Raw genomic sequence first — 17,182 nt, 5'->3', positions numbered from 1 at the left:
TAAACAGTTTAGACAAGAATGGGAATAGGAATTTGAATCAGCAAGAATGAGATTTCATTCCCAAGAGAAGAGTAAGGAATGACCATTCCCTCAAATGGAAGAATGCCATTCCAGCAGGAATGGGAATGAAATTCTGATTCCGCCTAACCAAATGGTTGGATTCGAATTCCAGACCCCTATTCCCACTAACCAAATGGGGCCGAAGAAAAGACCCCGAATCTGCTGTGAACACTGATTCCAAAATAAACATTACTTTTGGATTAAAATAACCAATTGCTATTACCAGCACAATTGCATAAGTGGTCAAGTTACAACTCAAATTGAATGAAATTACTAAGAAAGCTTACAATGCAATAACATTATAGCTTAAATTGATTGGACTTGCCATCGAAACAAGCTCTATATACCATAGTTTTGAAAACTGGATCGGACTGGATGATCAGAATGGTTGACCCAGGAACCGGTCAGGTAACTAGTTCCATTTCACCCTAAAACCATTCCTGAGCTAAACAACCATTGATTTGGTTAGTGACCCGTTGACCTGGACAGTCAAACCGTCGACCCATTGATCTGGACAATGGTTTTTGGCCCTTTTTATTTCAATTTTTTTTTTTTAAATCAGAATGGGCCATCCATTTCAATTAAACGGTCGGACTGGTTTTTAAAACCTTGATATAAGGTCAAAAAGGAAAACTAATTATTAGATAAAAGATTAATCCTCTTCATTTTAAAGGGTTGTTACGATTATGATCAGGGTAGGGAATATAATTCTTTTTTTGGCATGGCAGGGAATATAATTGATACTTAATAAACCTAAATACAATGTTGAATTGAAGGCCGTCGTTGGCCCAGATTAATTACACATGGAGCAAATTTACGGTAAGAATTTAGAGAACAATAAGAATATGACATTGAATTACGTATCCAACTTCTCTGTAAGTACACGATATTTTGTTATAAAAATAAAAAAATTCCAACATTTCTCAAACCCAAGTCCATTCAGGAACATAGTTAATGAAGTTCATGAGACATGTTACAGGAATTATTCTGAGCTCTAACAGGGATTTGACTGCTGCTGTCTCTAAGGGAGTGGTGAGTTGAGACCCTCTTGAAAGGACAATGGGAAGGACGGATATCTCTTGATAGATGTCTTTCTCTTGAATGAAGGCCTCCTCTTAAGCTGTCGGAGTGTCCTCTTGGCATAAAGGGTGTGGAACAATGGCGATGCTCTCTCTTTCAGCTTTAGTACGACGAAGAAGAGTATCCTGTAGCATACGAGAATGACCATGACAGCGGTCAAGTCCCACCACTTGGAGTGATCCAGCGGAATCCCAAACATTGTCCGGATGATTACATCTCCCTTCAGTTTAGGATCACCAGGTACCAGAGGATCAAACTCGAGCCCCAGCAAATCGTTCTTGTATGAGCCCTACATTTGGATTATAAAGACAAATCTAATTTGCAGAACTAAATTGTGATTAGAATTCATGATTGATGAACTGGGTTTATTGAAGAATTGAATTGATTCCATTGTAATTAAGTAGAATTGATTTGATTTACTCTTTTGGGGAAAGTTGGTAATTAATGGGATCTGGGTTTTAATTGACCAAAAAAATTCATGTCCTTTTTTCAGATTAATGTGGAGATCAGGGAAAGTATATTTTTTAGGTAAGTGATACCTATCTCCCATGCACATAAATAATTTTCCCTCTCAAGAGAAATTTGTTAACACTTGGATGTGACAAAAATTCTCCCTTAATAATAGATTTTTGGGAGAAGTACAAATCAGCCCAGATCAGAATTCTCTAGCCCCAAAGTACAGGGGGAATGCATCCTTACCGTGAATTGATATCAAATTCACTGGCAGTATGTGGTTTATAGGGGGGCAGAGGGCTAGTGGTAGGGGGGCTGGAATTCAGAATTGTGTATCGTGTGTTCCATAGATTTTTATGACCAAAATAGACGTCTTATTTATATGGGAAATGAAAGAATATGGGTAAATGTATTTATTTGGATAAATAAATTACCGAAAAGCAAACAGGGCCTTGCTTTAGAATATAAAACAAGCTCAGTATATCAAATTATATCCCAAATGTAGAACTTAGGGCCCATTTGGTTCATAGGAATGGAGGTGAGGAATCGGATTCCAATTGCTTGGTTGGACAGAATTGGAATCCCATTCCCATTCCTGGTGAAATGGCATTCTCCCATTTGAGGGAGTGGCCATTCCGATTCTAACTGTTTCATTGGACAGAATTGAAATCCAATTCCCATTCCGATTCCTGTCTGAACCAAACAGACTATGGAAATAGATCATTCCGATTCCAACAGTGAACCAATCTGACCCTTAGTTAATGGAAAATATGAATAAAACCAGTTCCAGAGTTAATTACCTGTAACGCCCATGCCCCATAATTGATATACGAAATTGGATAGCGCCAGAAGGCTCTGGGCAGATCAGGCAGCATTCGGAAGAACCCAGAAGTCATCATCATGATTCCCTGAGTACACAAGCGCCCGTTGGATATAAAATCTGTTATGGTGATTGTTGAGTGAATACAAGAGCAGAAAGTTTTGTTTTAGGGAGGCTATGGTAGTAGTTTCTTACAATAATTCCTGCCCCAGTGATGATGCCCATGAGAAAATTGGGTACCAGAGCTGCAACAACCATCATGCAGCTTTCTACAACAGCAATGCAGCCAAAAAGATTAATACAGTAAAACACATAATGAGAGAACCCTGAGTGTAGTTTCACCATGTAATATGTTATGGTTGCAGCCACCACAGACACAGCAACCAAGAAAGGGAAAGACGAGAAGAAGTTGGATAGGATGAACACTGCATTGCCGTAATGCCCATTGAGCCTCTCTCGAGAAAAGACCTGTTTCAAAAGAAGAGACTTCGACAGCTCAATAAAATAGAACTAGACCAAATTTCTTGAAATGGGTTCATCTCATTAAAGATTACTACCTTCATTTCTTCAATAAAAGATGGGAAGCTCCCTATGGACATGAATGTCATGAAGCCAGATACAAACCCACCACACGCTCCTCTCGCCAAGATTGAGCTATAGCTAGTGCCAACGTCAAAATAGATGGTGCCAACACACAGAGATACCATTATGTAGACTATTATCCTTAGCCAGTAGTACCCGATATCTCTGTACATGTTTACAAAAGACCTCCTTGTCAATGTGGCCAGTTGTTTCCACCAGGTGGCCTCGCTTCCACTGTTTGATCCAGTGGGAAGTCCTTTCTGCATTGACAGAAGATTAATCAGTAGCAGTTCATCAGAAATTTTTTCTTTTTGGGGTTGAAGGGTAGAGGGTGGATCAATCTGTTTTGCTCGAGTTTGAAATGCTTACAACGTTTGCGAGTTCTCGAATCCGTCTTCTTGTATGTGTTGCATACTCTGATGTCCTATATTTTTCAACGAGGATTTCTTTTATCCTTGTAGCTGCCAAATTCATTAGAGGATCTGATGCTACTTGAATTTTCTGTAAACAAAACAGAATAGGCTCAAATTCTGGAGGCCATACCAATGCATCACAGAGATTTAATGGAATTTGTATCACATACTCGACGAATCCTCTGAGATCCCTTTAGAGTTGCATGTACAAGGTCGAAGTCTCGATTGATACATCGAAGAAAGTGATCAGAAGGGTTTCTTCTATTAGGACAAGGGAATCCAGCTTGAGCGAAAAACTGTATCAAGAGTTACTGAATAATATATTAGATTATCATTGTATTGTTCTTTTTAAGTTCTCTGATGGGTTATTTCATTCTTTCCTAATTACCTCCACAGCTTTCTTAGCGTCTCCAAAGTAAACAGCTTCTCCACTGGAGAGGAGAAACAAATCGTCGAACAGATCAAACACTTCACTACTTGGCTGGTGTATAGAGCAGATTACAGTCCTCCAATCTCGAGCAGTAGTTCGTAAAGCTTGAATAACAAAGAAAGCTGATGCACTATCAAGCCCAGTGGTGGGTTCATCGAGAAACAAGAGACGAGGACGTGTGAGAATCTCCAGTGCAATGCTAACCCTCTTCTTCTCTCCACCGCTGATTCCCCTTAGATGCCAGTTCCCTATCAATTTGTCTGCACAATCTTGAAGACCCATCTCCAAGATTGTGCCTTCAACCACCTCATCTATCTCTTCTCTGCTCAAAGTAGTGGGAAGTCTGAGATGAGCAGAGTAAGAGATAGTTTCTCTAACTGTGAGCGTTCCCAACAGAACATCCTCTTGGGTTACATAAGCCTGATGAAAATTTGAACAGAGATATTCATGGGTATGAAATGATGAACTAGTAATAAGAAGGAATATATACATACAAGAGAAAATAGACTGTTACTTACAACAACTCCAAAGTCTAGTCTCTTCTTCCCGTTGATGAGAACATTCCCAGTCATGATAGCATTTCCAGAAAGCCTACCTGTTAAGGGATCAAAGGTCAGTGATTTTCGAGGTAAAGTAGGCCTCTTGTATATTTGGGTACATGTTAATACATGTGTGAATAAATTCTTTAAGCTTAGTTTGTTTGCCGTGCGAATTTCATTTGAATTGGTCTGAATGCATGCGAGTGCAAATTGGCTGAGTTTTAATTCTGGTTTACTTTTTCTTCATATTGGACTTCGTCTTGTTTGTTTGTGAGAAGTAAGATAGGAAGCTAAATAGTCTCCTGTTTTCTGGGATTGAGGTAAGAATCAGGATTATGCTGTTCCCACTTTATATGAGAGAATTGAAGTGGAAAGAAGGTGATGTAAATTTTGCATCAGTCTTAGATGTAAAACATGCACTGACTATTGGTGCAAATGAGACAAAGTACAAATTTTGTATCAGGAGAGACTGCAAATCATGGTTACAAACAAACAAATGCAAAGCTGAACCAGGTTCAAAATTTGTATCTGGTTAGATTTGTGTCAAAACAAACAGAGTCTTAAGAAAAAAGGTATTTTTATAGTTCAGTCCACCCTAGAGAGCTAAGATTTCTAGGGGTGGATTGAATTCTGCCCGTGGATTGATGCCAAATTCATGGGCGGGATGCGGTTTATAGGGGGGGGGGGGCTACTAGTAGACTAGGAGGGGGCTGCAATTTCAGATTTCTGAGAGGGATTGCAATCCACTTATCCCTAAGAAAAATCATTTTGGCTTTTCTTTTTTGACAAATTACAAAGACCCCCTTAGCTATGGGCTCAGTGACAATTACCCCCTTGAACTTTCATTTGTGATAAAAACCCCTTAAACTTTTACTTTGCGTTGAACACCCCTTCTATTAGATAACTTGCTCTAATAGACCCTTATAGATTTCTTGCTGAATTCAATATTCAGATGAAATGGTAGAGATTTCTTTTTGATAAATATAAATTTAAGATTTCGTTTGGTTTTTCTGTGGTTGACTGGAGAAAGGAATGAGTAATTTTATATTTTAAGATGAAGAGAGACATTTATACAAGTGAAATGAAAGAATTTAAAGAAACATGTTTTTCTATGTTAGTGAAATGAATCTTGTTATTTTAGTTGGTTTCATTTGGAAAGAAATGGAGGTATTTTTGGGTTAATTAGGGTTTAACAAAAAAAGGGCAAAGTAAAGAAATAAGGAAAATTGAGGTGGATATTTTAGTAATTTAATACATCCATCGTATAACTTAACAGTTAGGGGGTAATTGTCACAAAGTGAAAGTTCAAAGGGGATCTTTGAACTACTATGTTTCCACCACAAACCAATATGAAATTTTGCCTTCGGCTTTTTCTCAACTTAATTTGGAGTAGGTTGCAACAAAGAATTCAAGCCACAACTATAATGTATTATGCTTTTAAACCAAAAATTGACTCACTTAAACTATCCATTATCTTTATTTTCTGGAAAACCAAATATCCTTAATTTTGCAATAAGCTTCATTACTAAGGCTTTGTTTGTTGCAGCACAAATCTGAATCAGTTGAATCCAGATAAGTTCTAGAGAATTTTTGACAACCTTATTTGATAAGATTTTTTTCATATTATTGATCAGAGTGTATCTTGTTTGGTTATTGTTATAATTAGTATATCGAGGAGAGGTTATTGTCTCTTGATGTTTCCATCCAGAGAAGTTGTAACCCCATTATGTAAATTGATAGTGTAAGTTTGGGCTATGGTCCGATGGTTTTTACCTTCACATTGTCTCTTGTTGTGTTTGATATTTTGTCTCATTGGACTTTGTTCTTTATCTCACCATTAGATTTATCATTATTGATTTGCATACCCCAAGTGGTAATTAGAGTTGTGTTTAATGTATTTTGGGTGTAAATCATGGATGTTGGTACAAGTCATATAACTATGTCTAGAAAAAAAAATAGACTATTTTGAAACCAAAAAATGAAAGATTATTCTATTGTAGGGACTTACATGGATTTATTGAATGAAAAGAAATCAAATCAAAAGAAATGTCCATTGAGGAATGCAAGAAACTTGATCGAAGTTTATAAGAGTCTTCAAGAAATGGATTGAAGATAGCATCTTCCATCACATTTACATAGAAACTTTAATAAACTCTTTAGAAAAGTTGAAACTTTTGTATAAAAAAAAATAGGTAGTAAGGCTTTCTTGATTAGGAAGCTTGTGAATTTGAAGTTTAAGGAAGGTATTTCAATTGTTGAACATTTGAATAAAATGCAAAACATTGTGAAATTATGAAGGTGTACTTATTAATTACTTCTAGGTGCCCTGTACTCAATCCTAAGAAAACGGGTTTTGATTATTAAGATGTGGTTTCTTGAAAGAAAGAACTATGTGCATCTCGAGAGCAGTGCATCTACCCGCATATTGGGAATATCTCCCCATAATTTAATGTACAAGTACATGAAACATTTACAATGGTGGTTGGATGCCATGTTCTAGGGGTATGTTTGTATGATTTTTGCTTTTAAGAGATCTAATTTCTTACCTATATCTATATTAAAAGCAAAAAGAGGGGAATTGAGGGGTTATCGACCATAATTGATGTCAAAAATCAAATATGCCAATCTGAGCCTAACCAAATTTCTATTCAATGCCATGTATTTTCTTGGACTTGCTTGCTAGTTACCAAATAATTAAAAAGGTCTAACCACTTTACCAAGAAGAGGAAAAAAAAACTAGAGTTCAACTATGATACCTGAAAACATATAACCAATCAATCTATATGTCATGATAAGGTCACCAATCAAGTGTCATTCATCAAAAATACATACAAGGAGGGTTTTACTTGTTTATTTTTTTTGGGTAAATTATAGTTAAGTACCCTGTACTTTAGTGGTAGTGATAGATAGGTATCCTGAACTTTCAAATCCCACACATTTGAGTACCTTGAATTCCTACAAATCAATTCCATAATCCAACCATTAGTGTTCCCTTAAATATCTGAAGTCATGTGCAACTTTAAACATTCCAAACTCCCAAAACTACCCTTTTGTGTTTTTTAGACCATTTTGTCTTTCTTGGAGTGTATGGAACTGTAAATTGTAAATCTGTTATCCCTATTTTCATTCACAAGTTTGAACTACAACATACATGGATCAATCAACAAAGAAGAGAAGGGTTTTCATTCTCAGTAGATTTGATTTTTCTTAGGGTAAATTACATATAGGTACTCTATATTTTGGGGATAGTGACAAATAGGTACCCCCTGACCTTTCAAGTGCAACATTTGAGTACTCTGAACTCCTAGAAATAGACACCCTAATTTATTTTGAAATCCTTATTTTTCTTCTAAGATTCTATTCTCAGCCTTGAGCGAAAAGAAACATGGATCAATCAATAATGAAGGAAAAGGGTTTCATACTTGGGTTTGATTTTCTATTATGAGATCTTCGTTCCCGAGTTCTTATTTTTAAATACTTATTTTTCTTGTCAGCTTTCATTCACAGTTTTATTATCAGGTTTGATTATTACAAATCATTGCTATGTAAGAGAAGTGTCTAACTAGGTTTTGGGTACTCAAGTGTCACATTCGAAAGTTTAGGGTACCTATCTGTCTCTACTCACAAAGTATATCTTACCTATCTATAATTTACCCTTTTTTGGGTAAGTCAAGGATGGTTTTTAGGAATAGCGACAAGGCAGGGTGAAGCTGGGTTTGCATGCTTCATTCCCATGGGGAATGGGGATCCCTTAATTTTTTCAATTTTGTTGAAACCTACGTAGAATTATTGTAAGTATTATGTTCTGTAATATAACATAAGATAAAAGTTCTATATATACATAGTCCATACTTTTGGTCGGGGCAGGTCAAGGGTCGGGGTTAGGACTGGATGGACACATACCATCCTTGGTAACCTAAGTTTCAGATTTCCCCAAAATCCACCTAAAATCCGATCACTGCTCAATAATCCGACCCCAACTAGGGTAGGCAGGTTGGAGCATGAATCATGACGAGTGAAATTGCCATATGGGTTCAAGGAGTGTTTTGTAAATTAAACCCTACTTTCCTCCCTACACTTCCCAACCCATACCGTTTATGGATTGAATGTTTAGAATTTAAATATTTTCCGTACATAAAAATGCAAAACTTGCATTTAAGGCTGAGGTGAGTTGGATGCTGGTTAGGTGTAGAACCCGTCATTTAATTTCCTATTATTTTCTATTATGTATAAATATTAAACAAATAAAATAACATGAACAAACGTCTAAATTTTTAATTATTTCTACAGAAAAAACAAAAAAAGAAAAAAACTCCCCGTTGAAGCTGATTCGGACCGATACCCGCCAGGTAGAGTAAAATTAAAGATTTGTAAAAGAAAATGAAATGTGGCTGGAGGAAGATGGGCCAGGCTCACATGATTACAATTGTCCGATTTAATGCACTGGAAGGTATAGTTAATGTGGTTGGATCAGGGTGGGCCCAGGAGTGACAGTCTCGTAATTATGGTGGGTCTCTATAAAAAAGAATAACGAATTGGACGGTCACGATCAATAGTATTGCCCGTACACTAAGAATTAGGTTTAAGGTAGGGACCACCGTCATAGGATTAAACCCGATGCGTCCATATACTTCATTCCCACCAACTTTCAAACTCAGTCTTATCATTTTCTCTAAAATTAATTAAGGAATACTGGCCTTTATATGAAATTCACATCGCGTGCGTACCACAACATATCCCACCGTGTATTAGGAACATTTTCCACTAAGAATTCCAGAAGATGTTCTCAATGTACGCTGAGAATTTGTCGAGCATAGATATTATCTCCTTTGTATGACTAAATCGAACTTTTTTCCAAATTTGTCCCAAACACCAAGCATGTTGAATATATAAATGGTATGAAGTGAACACTCGAATTAGTGTGACGTGTAATTGTCTACATTAACAGGTGTCCCTTCGGATAAAAGGGTTTCAAACTAAGGTCATGGGAGGGGATGAGTTCAATCCTCTACAGTCTTACTCGTAAAATCGGTTCTCTTATGAGGCTCGATTCCAATATTGGAACCAGATAACTGAACTTACCCATTGATAAGAGAAAAGGGTAAGTTTTGAAGTTTCATTGTCTCGTTGGCTTTACGCAGTATAATTCCAATTGAACTGGTGCAAAAGTACCGGAATACAAATGAATTGAAATTAGATTTTTCTTTCGGAGTTGGTTTGTATTGTTTTGTTTGATGTGCAGATGAAGCAAAAGAGAGATGAAATAAAAATAACGTAAAACAAAACCAAAAATAAACAAGAATTTGCATTCTTTCAATCATATCATTTGAATTCTTATAATTGTATCAATGTAAATGAAATTGCACTGTAAATAAATGGATTTGGAACCTAGATCTGTGTTTGGTTGCAGTATAATTTTATTTGCATTAATATAAATGCAAATTCTAGTTTAATTTTATTTTCACTTTCACTTTATTCTGCTTGAAGTCTTATTGTACTTTATTTTCATTTATACTGCAATCAAACGAAATAAGATAAATTTTAAAATAAAAATAAATTATAAATTCGTATTGCAACCAAACACAGCAAAAAAAGGCGATTAGATTATACGTTCATGAGAGCTGAGAGGGAGAAGCTAGCTTACCTGATAAAGAGTCAAGTAGTGTGGATTTGCCAGACCCGGATGGACCCATGATGGCCATGATTCGACCGGGTTCAGCGTAACCACTGAGGCCTTGGAGCAATCTCCTTGTTGGTCCTTTGCCAAAGTTGGGTAACACCACCGTTAGATCCTCCCATACCAAATACGTCCCGATGTCATCTCTGCTGCTCGAAGAGCCCATCTCCGATAAGTTGCCGATTGTGCTTGACACCTCAATCTCCATTTATGACTCTTGACCGGCGCCACCTCCACTGTCGCTGCTGCCACCGCCACCGCCAGGTCCGCCACCACTAGACCCACCTGAGTTTTAGAACTCTAGCTAGCTAGTCCGAGGATTGATAAACAAAGAGAAGATGACAAAGAGTTTTCTCAACTACCAAGAGTTAATGCGTTTGATCGATTAAGCAACGCCTCTACCGACGGCTCTGCATGCTATTATTGTGGCAGCAATGGAAGTTACAAATTTGTGGTGGATGCTTTGACGTGTTATTATTTTGCATCAGAACAATAATTAATGTAGAGGCTTTCACGTGATTTACAGAAACTACGAGTGACGAGTAACGACTAATGAGTAATGACTGATGGCAGTTGTGGGCTTGTAGTGGATCAACTATAAGCCATGTACCGTGTAGGAGGCTATGAAATGGACCAACCCAGGCCCAATTCCAATTTCATCTCATATATATTGAAAGGTGGGCCGGTCTAACAGCTTGAGTTAGTATGCTTGGGCTTTGAACTAAATTGGGCCCATTTGTGTTCAAGGTCCCGATGCAGGAGTTGGGTCTAGATTGGACTTGGATCCAGCCCCATCAATGCTGGTGGGGTTTTCGGATTGGGGAGATGAGCTAATACTACCCCCGTTGTAGGAGCCCGGATCTCCTGTACTATTCAAGCGTATTATGAAGTTCGTACTAGTCTGGATTAGTGTTTTCAATTCGCCGATCAGTTTTTTCAATTTGCCGTTTATCCAGTCGGTTGAATCATTCAAACTGTATCTCGGCTTTGATTTTGGGTGTAGTTCTGTTGAAATTTGAAATCTGTCTTTTGGTAAAAAAATGTTGATTTGGTAAAAAATTGTTTGATTTGGGTAAAATTCAAACATTGATCTTTCGGCCCAGTCACCAAGTCGTAGGTAGGGGTGCAACTTGAGCAGACTCAACCCGACCCAGAACTAACCCAGCCCGAAATTTTACATGGGCTGGGTATGGATTTTCGGTCCTCTGCCCCCTATAAAGTACATCCTGCCCGTGAATTTGGCATCAATTCACGGTCAGCATGCATTCCCCCTATACTTTGGGCCTAGTAAATTCGGCGGGGCTGATCGGTACTTCTCCCAAATTAATCTGTTATTGGGATCAGTGGGTGCAAAGAGGATTCCGGGCCTAATACAGTAATACATGAATGAGAAACATCAAGGAATCTGTGCAACTTTGCATGGCCCCACATAAATCAATCAGTCTCGAAGAAACATACACATTGACTAATTCAGGCACCAACTCTCAAGCCAGAAATTTCATCTCTATTTTAATTGTACCGTAGACCTGCTGCTTTCGACTTCTTGTTTGTCTCTAGCAGATCCTGGACGTGGCTTATTCAAAGATTAGGTCAAGTCTTCTTTCTAGAAGAATTGAGCCTTCCACAAAGTCTTGTTTTAGCAGGAAGACGAAAATGTCATCTTTGATCAGGCAGAAATTTATCAGAGAAGGTTGCAATTTATGATAAGAATAAACATTGGTCACGGGTTTGACCAACCCTCACCGAGAGGAGAAGAGAATGGCTCTGCGTTTCGTGCTCTGGTTCTTCTTCTCTTCATTAACGATACTGTTATTATGGCTTACAGAAGCACCGGCCGTAGAAGCAACACCCTTGGCGAAGCCTGGGTGCCAAGACAGATGTGGGGATGTCAGTATTCCCTTCCCCTTCGGCATTGGAGACCGATGTTCCAAACGCAAACAATTTGAGATAACTTGTGATCGATCTTCTAGCCACCCCACACCTTTCCTGAGCTTAAGCACTGGTCGCTTCCAAGTTCTGAACATATCGATGAATGGAGAACTGCGTATCAACGTCCCAACATTCTCGAGCCCCAACGAGATAGAAGTCCATGGACGCATCAGTTTAGAAGGAAGCCCATTTTTCTTCTCACAAAGCGGCAACGTCTTTGTGGCAGTCGGCTGCAACAACCGTGCCTTCGTCCATAACCATCACGACAACAGCACGGTAGGCTGCATCTCGACTTGCTCAGGCAGAGACGTCAAAAAGAAAGGTTGTTGCGGCATCAGCTGTTGCCAGACCCCGATTCCGTGGTCGCTGCAGACCGTAGATGTGACCATCACTAGTGCAGGCATCTGCAACGAAATACTGGGGTGCAAGTCAGCTTTCGTGGTCGACCAGCAGTGGTTCGTCGTCAACTTACCAAACCCTTACGATGTCAAGAATATGACAGAGGTTCCGGTGGTGCTAGATTGGTGGTCAGATTGTGGCCCCAATTCCTACCCTATAAGTTTGTCCTCTTCGAGGAATACTTGCATTTGTAAGTATCCTTTTGAAGGGAATCCTTACCTTCCCCATGGCTGCCAAGGTACAATTTATTTGCTTGTTCATACATACACAGTTTCAATATTCATTTGTTAAGGATTAATTTATGTTTGAAGTATTGATGAACTGAGCAACTTTAATTGGTTTATGAATCATGTCAGGATGCAAGGTTGGACATCGTTGCGAAAAGGGAAAATGGTATTTGGTGAAAGCGATCAGCCTAGGTAAGATTCCTTGGTCATGGATTCTTCTCATGGGAATAGCATTATTAGTAGGACTTAGGACAAATGGTAAGGTTGTCTTTGGTTGCAATACAAATTTGGTTGACTGTCTTATTATTTGTTTCTGAGATTTTAAATGAAAAGTCAGTCCCGATTTCCTACCAACTTCCCTCTACCTCCCTCTCTACTAACCCATTAAAATTAAAATTAGGGAGAAATACCGATCAGCCCAGTTCAGAATTTACTAGGCCTAAAGTACAGGGGGAATGCATCCTGACCGTGAATTGATGCCAAATTCACGGGCAGGATGTGGTTTATAGGGGGGAGAGGGCTAGTTGTAGAGGGGGGCTGGAATTCAGAATTCTGCATCGTGTGTATCCGTACTTCTCCTTTAAAATTATTCCAGCTGTCACCAAGTCCTATATAGTGTAACAATTGACTAATGCCTTAATTAATCCCTCTGTTAGATACTATTTTAAAGAAATACCTATTTTATGCATTAATTAAATATTTTTAAAAATAAAAATATAATAATTTTGGGTGGTCTATAACTAGGGGTGCTTACGGTTCGGTTACCCTTTTTTGTGAATCGCATTGGTAGTATCTGTTTTTGGAAAACTGATAATCGAAACTGAATTGAAACCAGTTGGTTAACTGCTTGACCGGTTTAGTTCATCGACTTTTCGGTTTTTTTAACTTTATAATATTTAATATAAAAATATATATAACTATATAATAAAAAATTATAAATATAAATAAAATATTATATTTTAAATAATATATAATATATAATATATTATAAATATATATATATATTTTGGTTTTTTTGCTCACTCCTATTTGTAACTCTTTTTCAATGCATGAATTTTCTGTACTAGGCTTAGAAAAGAAATACAAATAAAAATATCTATTTTAATTATATGCAAATTTCCCATTCTCTAATTATATGCAAGTTAATTCTCTAAGCCTACTAAGCAAATTCATGCATCGGAAAAAGAGTTATACACCACTCAAAATTATTATATTTTTATTTTAAAAAATATTTAATTATTGCATAAAAATATAGGTATCTCTTGAAAATAGTATCTAACAGAGGGATTAATCAAGGCATTAGTCAATCGTTACGCTAGATAGGACTTTGTAACAGCTGGAATAATTTTAAGGGGTTAGTAGAAAGGGGAGTAGAGGGAAGTTAGTAGGAAATCCGGACTGATGGAAAGTAAATAAAAATGCATCGATAATACTTTAAATGAAAAGGAATGGAGGTTGGAGAAGGATTGTTAGGGCTGCCAACGGGCTGGCCTGGGTTGGGCCCAGGACTCCTGGTAGATCCGGAACCAACTCTGCAAGAAACATTAAGGATCCAGAATTGCACCCGATAGGGTATGTAATTTTAGTCTTAGAATCAAACTGTGGTTCTTGGGGCAATTAGGTCTGACCCGATCGACTCAATTATAATAAATCCTGATCCCTGTCTTATGGGGATCCTTGTTACTCTCTATCTCTCTATATATATATGTGTATATATGTATGTATGTATGTATGTATATTTTTAATAGGATTATAAATTTTAACTATGTTATATTTAATTCTTAAGATAAGTGAAAAACAAAAACAAAATGATTGACATTATAAAATATCACGGGGAATAGGGATCCCTGTGGGGATGAGGATGGGGACCCCACCCTGTTGCCATTCTTAACCGGGTCTGTCGGCTCCAACCCAACCCAACCCAATGAAAGCCCTAATAATTGGTATTGGAATAAGGTAGGATGCAAGATGTTGTAGTCTCTAGTTTATGGAAAATAATTGAAGTGGGAGGAAGGTGGTTCAAATTTTGCATCAGCTTTTGAGATGCAAAATTTGTAATGCCAATGAATAGAAAAAAGACAAAAAATTACAAATTTTGTTTCAGATAAGAATGTAAATTATAACTACGAACAAATAAAAGCAAATCTGAACAAGGTACAAATTTTGCACCTGATCAAAATTTGCATTGCAACCAAACGCCAGCAAACACTAGTCTCATTTATTCTCAGATAGTTGTTGCTTTAGCAGTATTATTAGTCACCAGTCCTAAGAATTCTTCTTTTGCACCACAAATTCCCCCACGGTTATAACAAGTCTCCAGTTACCACTCCAATAGTTGCATTCCCGTCTCACTAAAGCATCCTGATTGATGCTGATTTTCACTACATATTTTCTTGTCATAAGTTGAGTTGGATAAAGATAAAGTTCGTTTAGAAAATGAAAACATTACTATATTATATCCTTTAAGATTGATATAATCTTTTTCATTAAGTTTCTATTTCTTTGTTTCCACTATTTGTGCAGGTGTAGGATTGGGGTTTGGACTACTATTGATGTTTATTTTTAGCTTTTGGCTATATAAAGCACTAAAGAGAAGAGAGATCAAAAAAGTCAAAAAGAACTTCTTCAAACGAAATGGTGGATTGTTGTTACAACAACAGATGTCTTCACAAGATTGTGCTCCTGAGAAAATAAATGTTTTTACTGCAGAAGAGTTAGAAAAGGCAACTGACAATTATAATAAGAATCGAATTCTTGGCCAAGGAGGTCAAGGGACAGTTTACAAAGGTATGCTATCAGATGGAAAAATTGTAGCAATCAAGAAGTCCAAAAAGGTAGATGCTGTCCAAACTGAGCAATTCATCAATGAGTTTGTGATACTTTCTCAGATTAATCATAGGAATGTGGTTAGATTATTAGGTTGTTGCTTAGAGACAGAAGTTCCTCTGCTAGTGTATGAGTTCATATCTGGTGGAAACCTTTTCAACTACATCCATGATCGAGATGATGGTTTATCATTTTCATGGGATAATCGCTTAAGAATTGCCATTGAGGTTGCAGGAGCACTGGCTTACTTGCATTCGGCAGCTTCAGTAGCCATTTATCATAGAGACATTAAGTCCTCAAACATACTTTTGGATGATAAGCTTAGAGCCAAACTATCAGATTTTGGGACTTCTAGGTCAATAGTAACTGATCAAACTCACTTAACCACCATGGTGAAAGGAACCTTTGGGTACTTGGACCCAGAGTACTTTCGGTCAAGCCATTATACAGACAAGAGTGATGTTTATAGTTTTGGAGTAGTTCTCATAGAGCTCCTAACAGGTGAGAAACCAGTTTCTTCTACCAGACCCTTAGAGGTGAAAAATTTAGCTGTATATTTTATGTCTTCATTAGAAGAGAACAATCTTTTTGAAGTTCTTGACAATGAAGTTGTGAAGGATAGTACAAAAGAGGAGCTCTATATGGTTGCCAACCTTGCAAAGAAATGTTTGAATTTGAATGGGAAGAAAAGGCCAACAATGAGAGAAGTTGTTGTGGAGCTTGAGGGGTTAAGATTGAGGAAACAAAATTCATTAGTTAAACAAGATGATCGAGAGGTTGAATATTTCACAAATGAATCATCGAGCCTATGGGACACTTATTCAACTTCAAGTGAGAATAGAGATTTGGATCAGTACAGTATCACATTGCCAAGAAACAACGCATTTTCTACCATTTGACAATGCATTATTTCAGTCGCCATAAGTAGCAGAGGGTAGAGGACATTCATTAATTTTCTGCATGCATGATACAATTTTGGGTTGTAACTATGCAAATGTTAATAAATTCATATATTTTTGTATAGCCTTCTTGATTTACTTTAATGTTTAATTTATTGTTCTATATATGTATCAAATTCATAAATTTCTTATGTGAAATTACTGATATGCAGACTTTCTTTAATTTGACGTAGAAAGTTTCTATGAACTGTGACTTATTCAAACCAACGTAATAAATTTAATTTTGGATCTCTCTTCTCATTGGGTCCTAACAAAAAAAAAAAAAAAAACTATTGTTCCTGTGTTATTCAACAACAAAGGTTATATATACCCGAAGTAGTAGAGTTTGGATGTTTATGATCATCAAGATGTTAAACAAGTTTATGATCGAACAAGCATTGTTAATATACCTATATATAAGCCAAATAAAATTGAGTGAAAAGGATGAAATAATAATACACTTAGCCGACAGGTGTTTTTTTTTGATAGCTAAAAGATGAGCTACACAAGCCTGGGGGTAGCTCTTCCCCTTACATCCGAATCACAAATGAAAATAAAATCACTAAAATTAAGACCCCTATCACTCCCTGCTTAAAAGAGCTTTACGACCTAACCAGTTTGTCGATTGATTTGCTTCCCGATACGCATGCTTGAATTTGATATTTAAGTTCAAAAAGTCCACTAGGTTTCGGCATTCTTTGATGACACTTTTCAATCTTCACAGAGGCGCAAATCTACCATTGAGGAAGTCGATAACTAGCTTAGAGTCACCTTGAATGATGATTTTCTTATCCCTATTGACGCAGCAT

The 17,182-nt window shown here is 37.2% G+C and overlaps 2 protein-coding genes across 2 annotated transcripts; one reads left to right on the top strand and one right to left on the bottom strand.

Annotated features, from left to right (window-relative positions):
* Window positions 1-886: 886 nt before the first annotated feature.
* Window positions 887-10,522, bottom strand: LOC148872356 (ABC transporter G family member 15-like). The gene is made up of 9 exons (XM_088967574.1): window positions 10,022-10,522; window positions 4,357-4,433; window positions 3,797-4,258; window positions 3,579-3,704; window positions 3,365-3,496; window positions 2,971-3,255; window positions 2,609-2,881; window positions 2,394-2,501; window positions 887-1,429 (listed from the first exon to the last, which is right to left on the bottom strand). Exons 1-9 carry the CDS (start codon window positions 10,260-10,262, stop codon window positions 1,082-1,084), a joined length of 2,052 nt encoding a protein of 683 aa, XP_088823700.1. The 5' UTR covers window positions 10,263-10,522; the 3' UTR covers window positions 887-1,081.
* An 895-nt stretch (window positions 10,523-11,417) lies between these two features.
* Window positions 11,418-16,557, top strand: LOC148872355 (wall-associated receptor kinase-like 8). Its single transcript, XM_088972269.1, has 3 exons — window positions 11,418-12,620; window positions 12,739-12,801; window positions 15,133-16,557. The coding sequence occupies exons 1-3, from the start codon at window positions 11,813-11,815 to the stop codon at window positions 16,332-16,334; spliced, it is 2,073 nt and encodes a 690-aa protein (XP_088828395.1). The 5' UTR covers window positions 11,418-11,812; the 3' UTR covers window positions 16,335-16,557.
* Window positions 16,558-17,182: the final 625 nt, after the last annotated feature.

Source organism: Nelumbo lutea, chromosome 2, assembly GCF_056320005.1.
Source record: "Nelumbo lutea isolate HS-2025 chromosome 2, American lotus-T2T, whole genome shotgun sequence".
In the NCBI taxonomy this organism is placed as follows: domain Eukaryota; kingdom Viridiplantae; phylum Streptophyta; class Magnoliopsida; order Proteales; family Nelumbonaceae; genus Nelumbo; species Nelumbo lutea.
Note: the sequence above shows the minus strand (reverse complement) of the source record. Positions and strands in the feature narration are given on the sequence as shown.

What these genes read in the sequence shown, in the direction of transcription:
- LOC148872356 (XM_088967574.1), bottom strand. Translation starts at nt 10,262, where the DNA reads ATGGAGATTGAGGTGTCAAGCACAATCGGCAACTTATCGGAGATGGGC. An exon ending in ACGCTAAGAAAGCTGTGGAG is followed by an intron (nt 3,705 to 3,796) that starts GTAATTAGGAAA and finishes CTCTTGATACAG; the next exon opens with TTTTTCGCTCAAGCTGGATT. An exon ending in CTTTTATTGAAGAAATGAAG is followed by an intron (nt 2,882 to 2,970) that starts GTAGTAATCTTT and finishes CTTTTGAAACAG; the next exon opens with GTCTTTTCTCGAGAGAGGCT.
- LOC148872355 (XM_088972269.1), top strand. Translation starts at nt 11,813, where the DNA reads ATGGCTCTGCGTTTCGTGCTCTGGTTCTTCTTCTCTTCATTAACGATA. An exon ending in CCTTCCCCATGGCTGCCAAG is followed by an intron (nt 12,621 to 12,738) that starts GTACAATTTATT and finishes GAATCATGTCAG; the next exon opens with GATGCAAGGTTGGACATCGT. An exon ending in GGTGAAAGCGATCAGCCTAG is followed by an intron (nt 12,802 to 15,132) that starts GTAAGATTCCTT and finishes CTATTTGTGCAG; the next exon opens with GTGTAGGATTGGGGTTTGGA.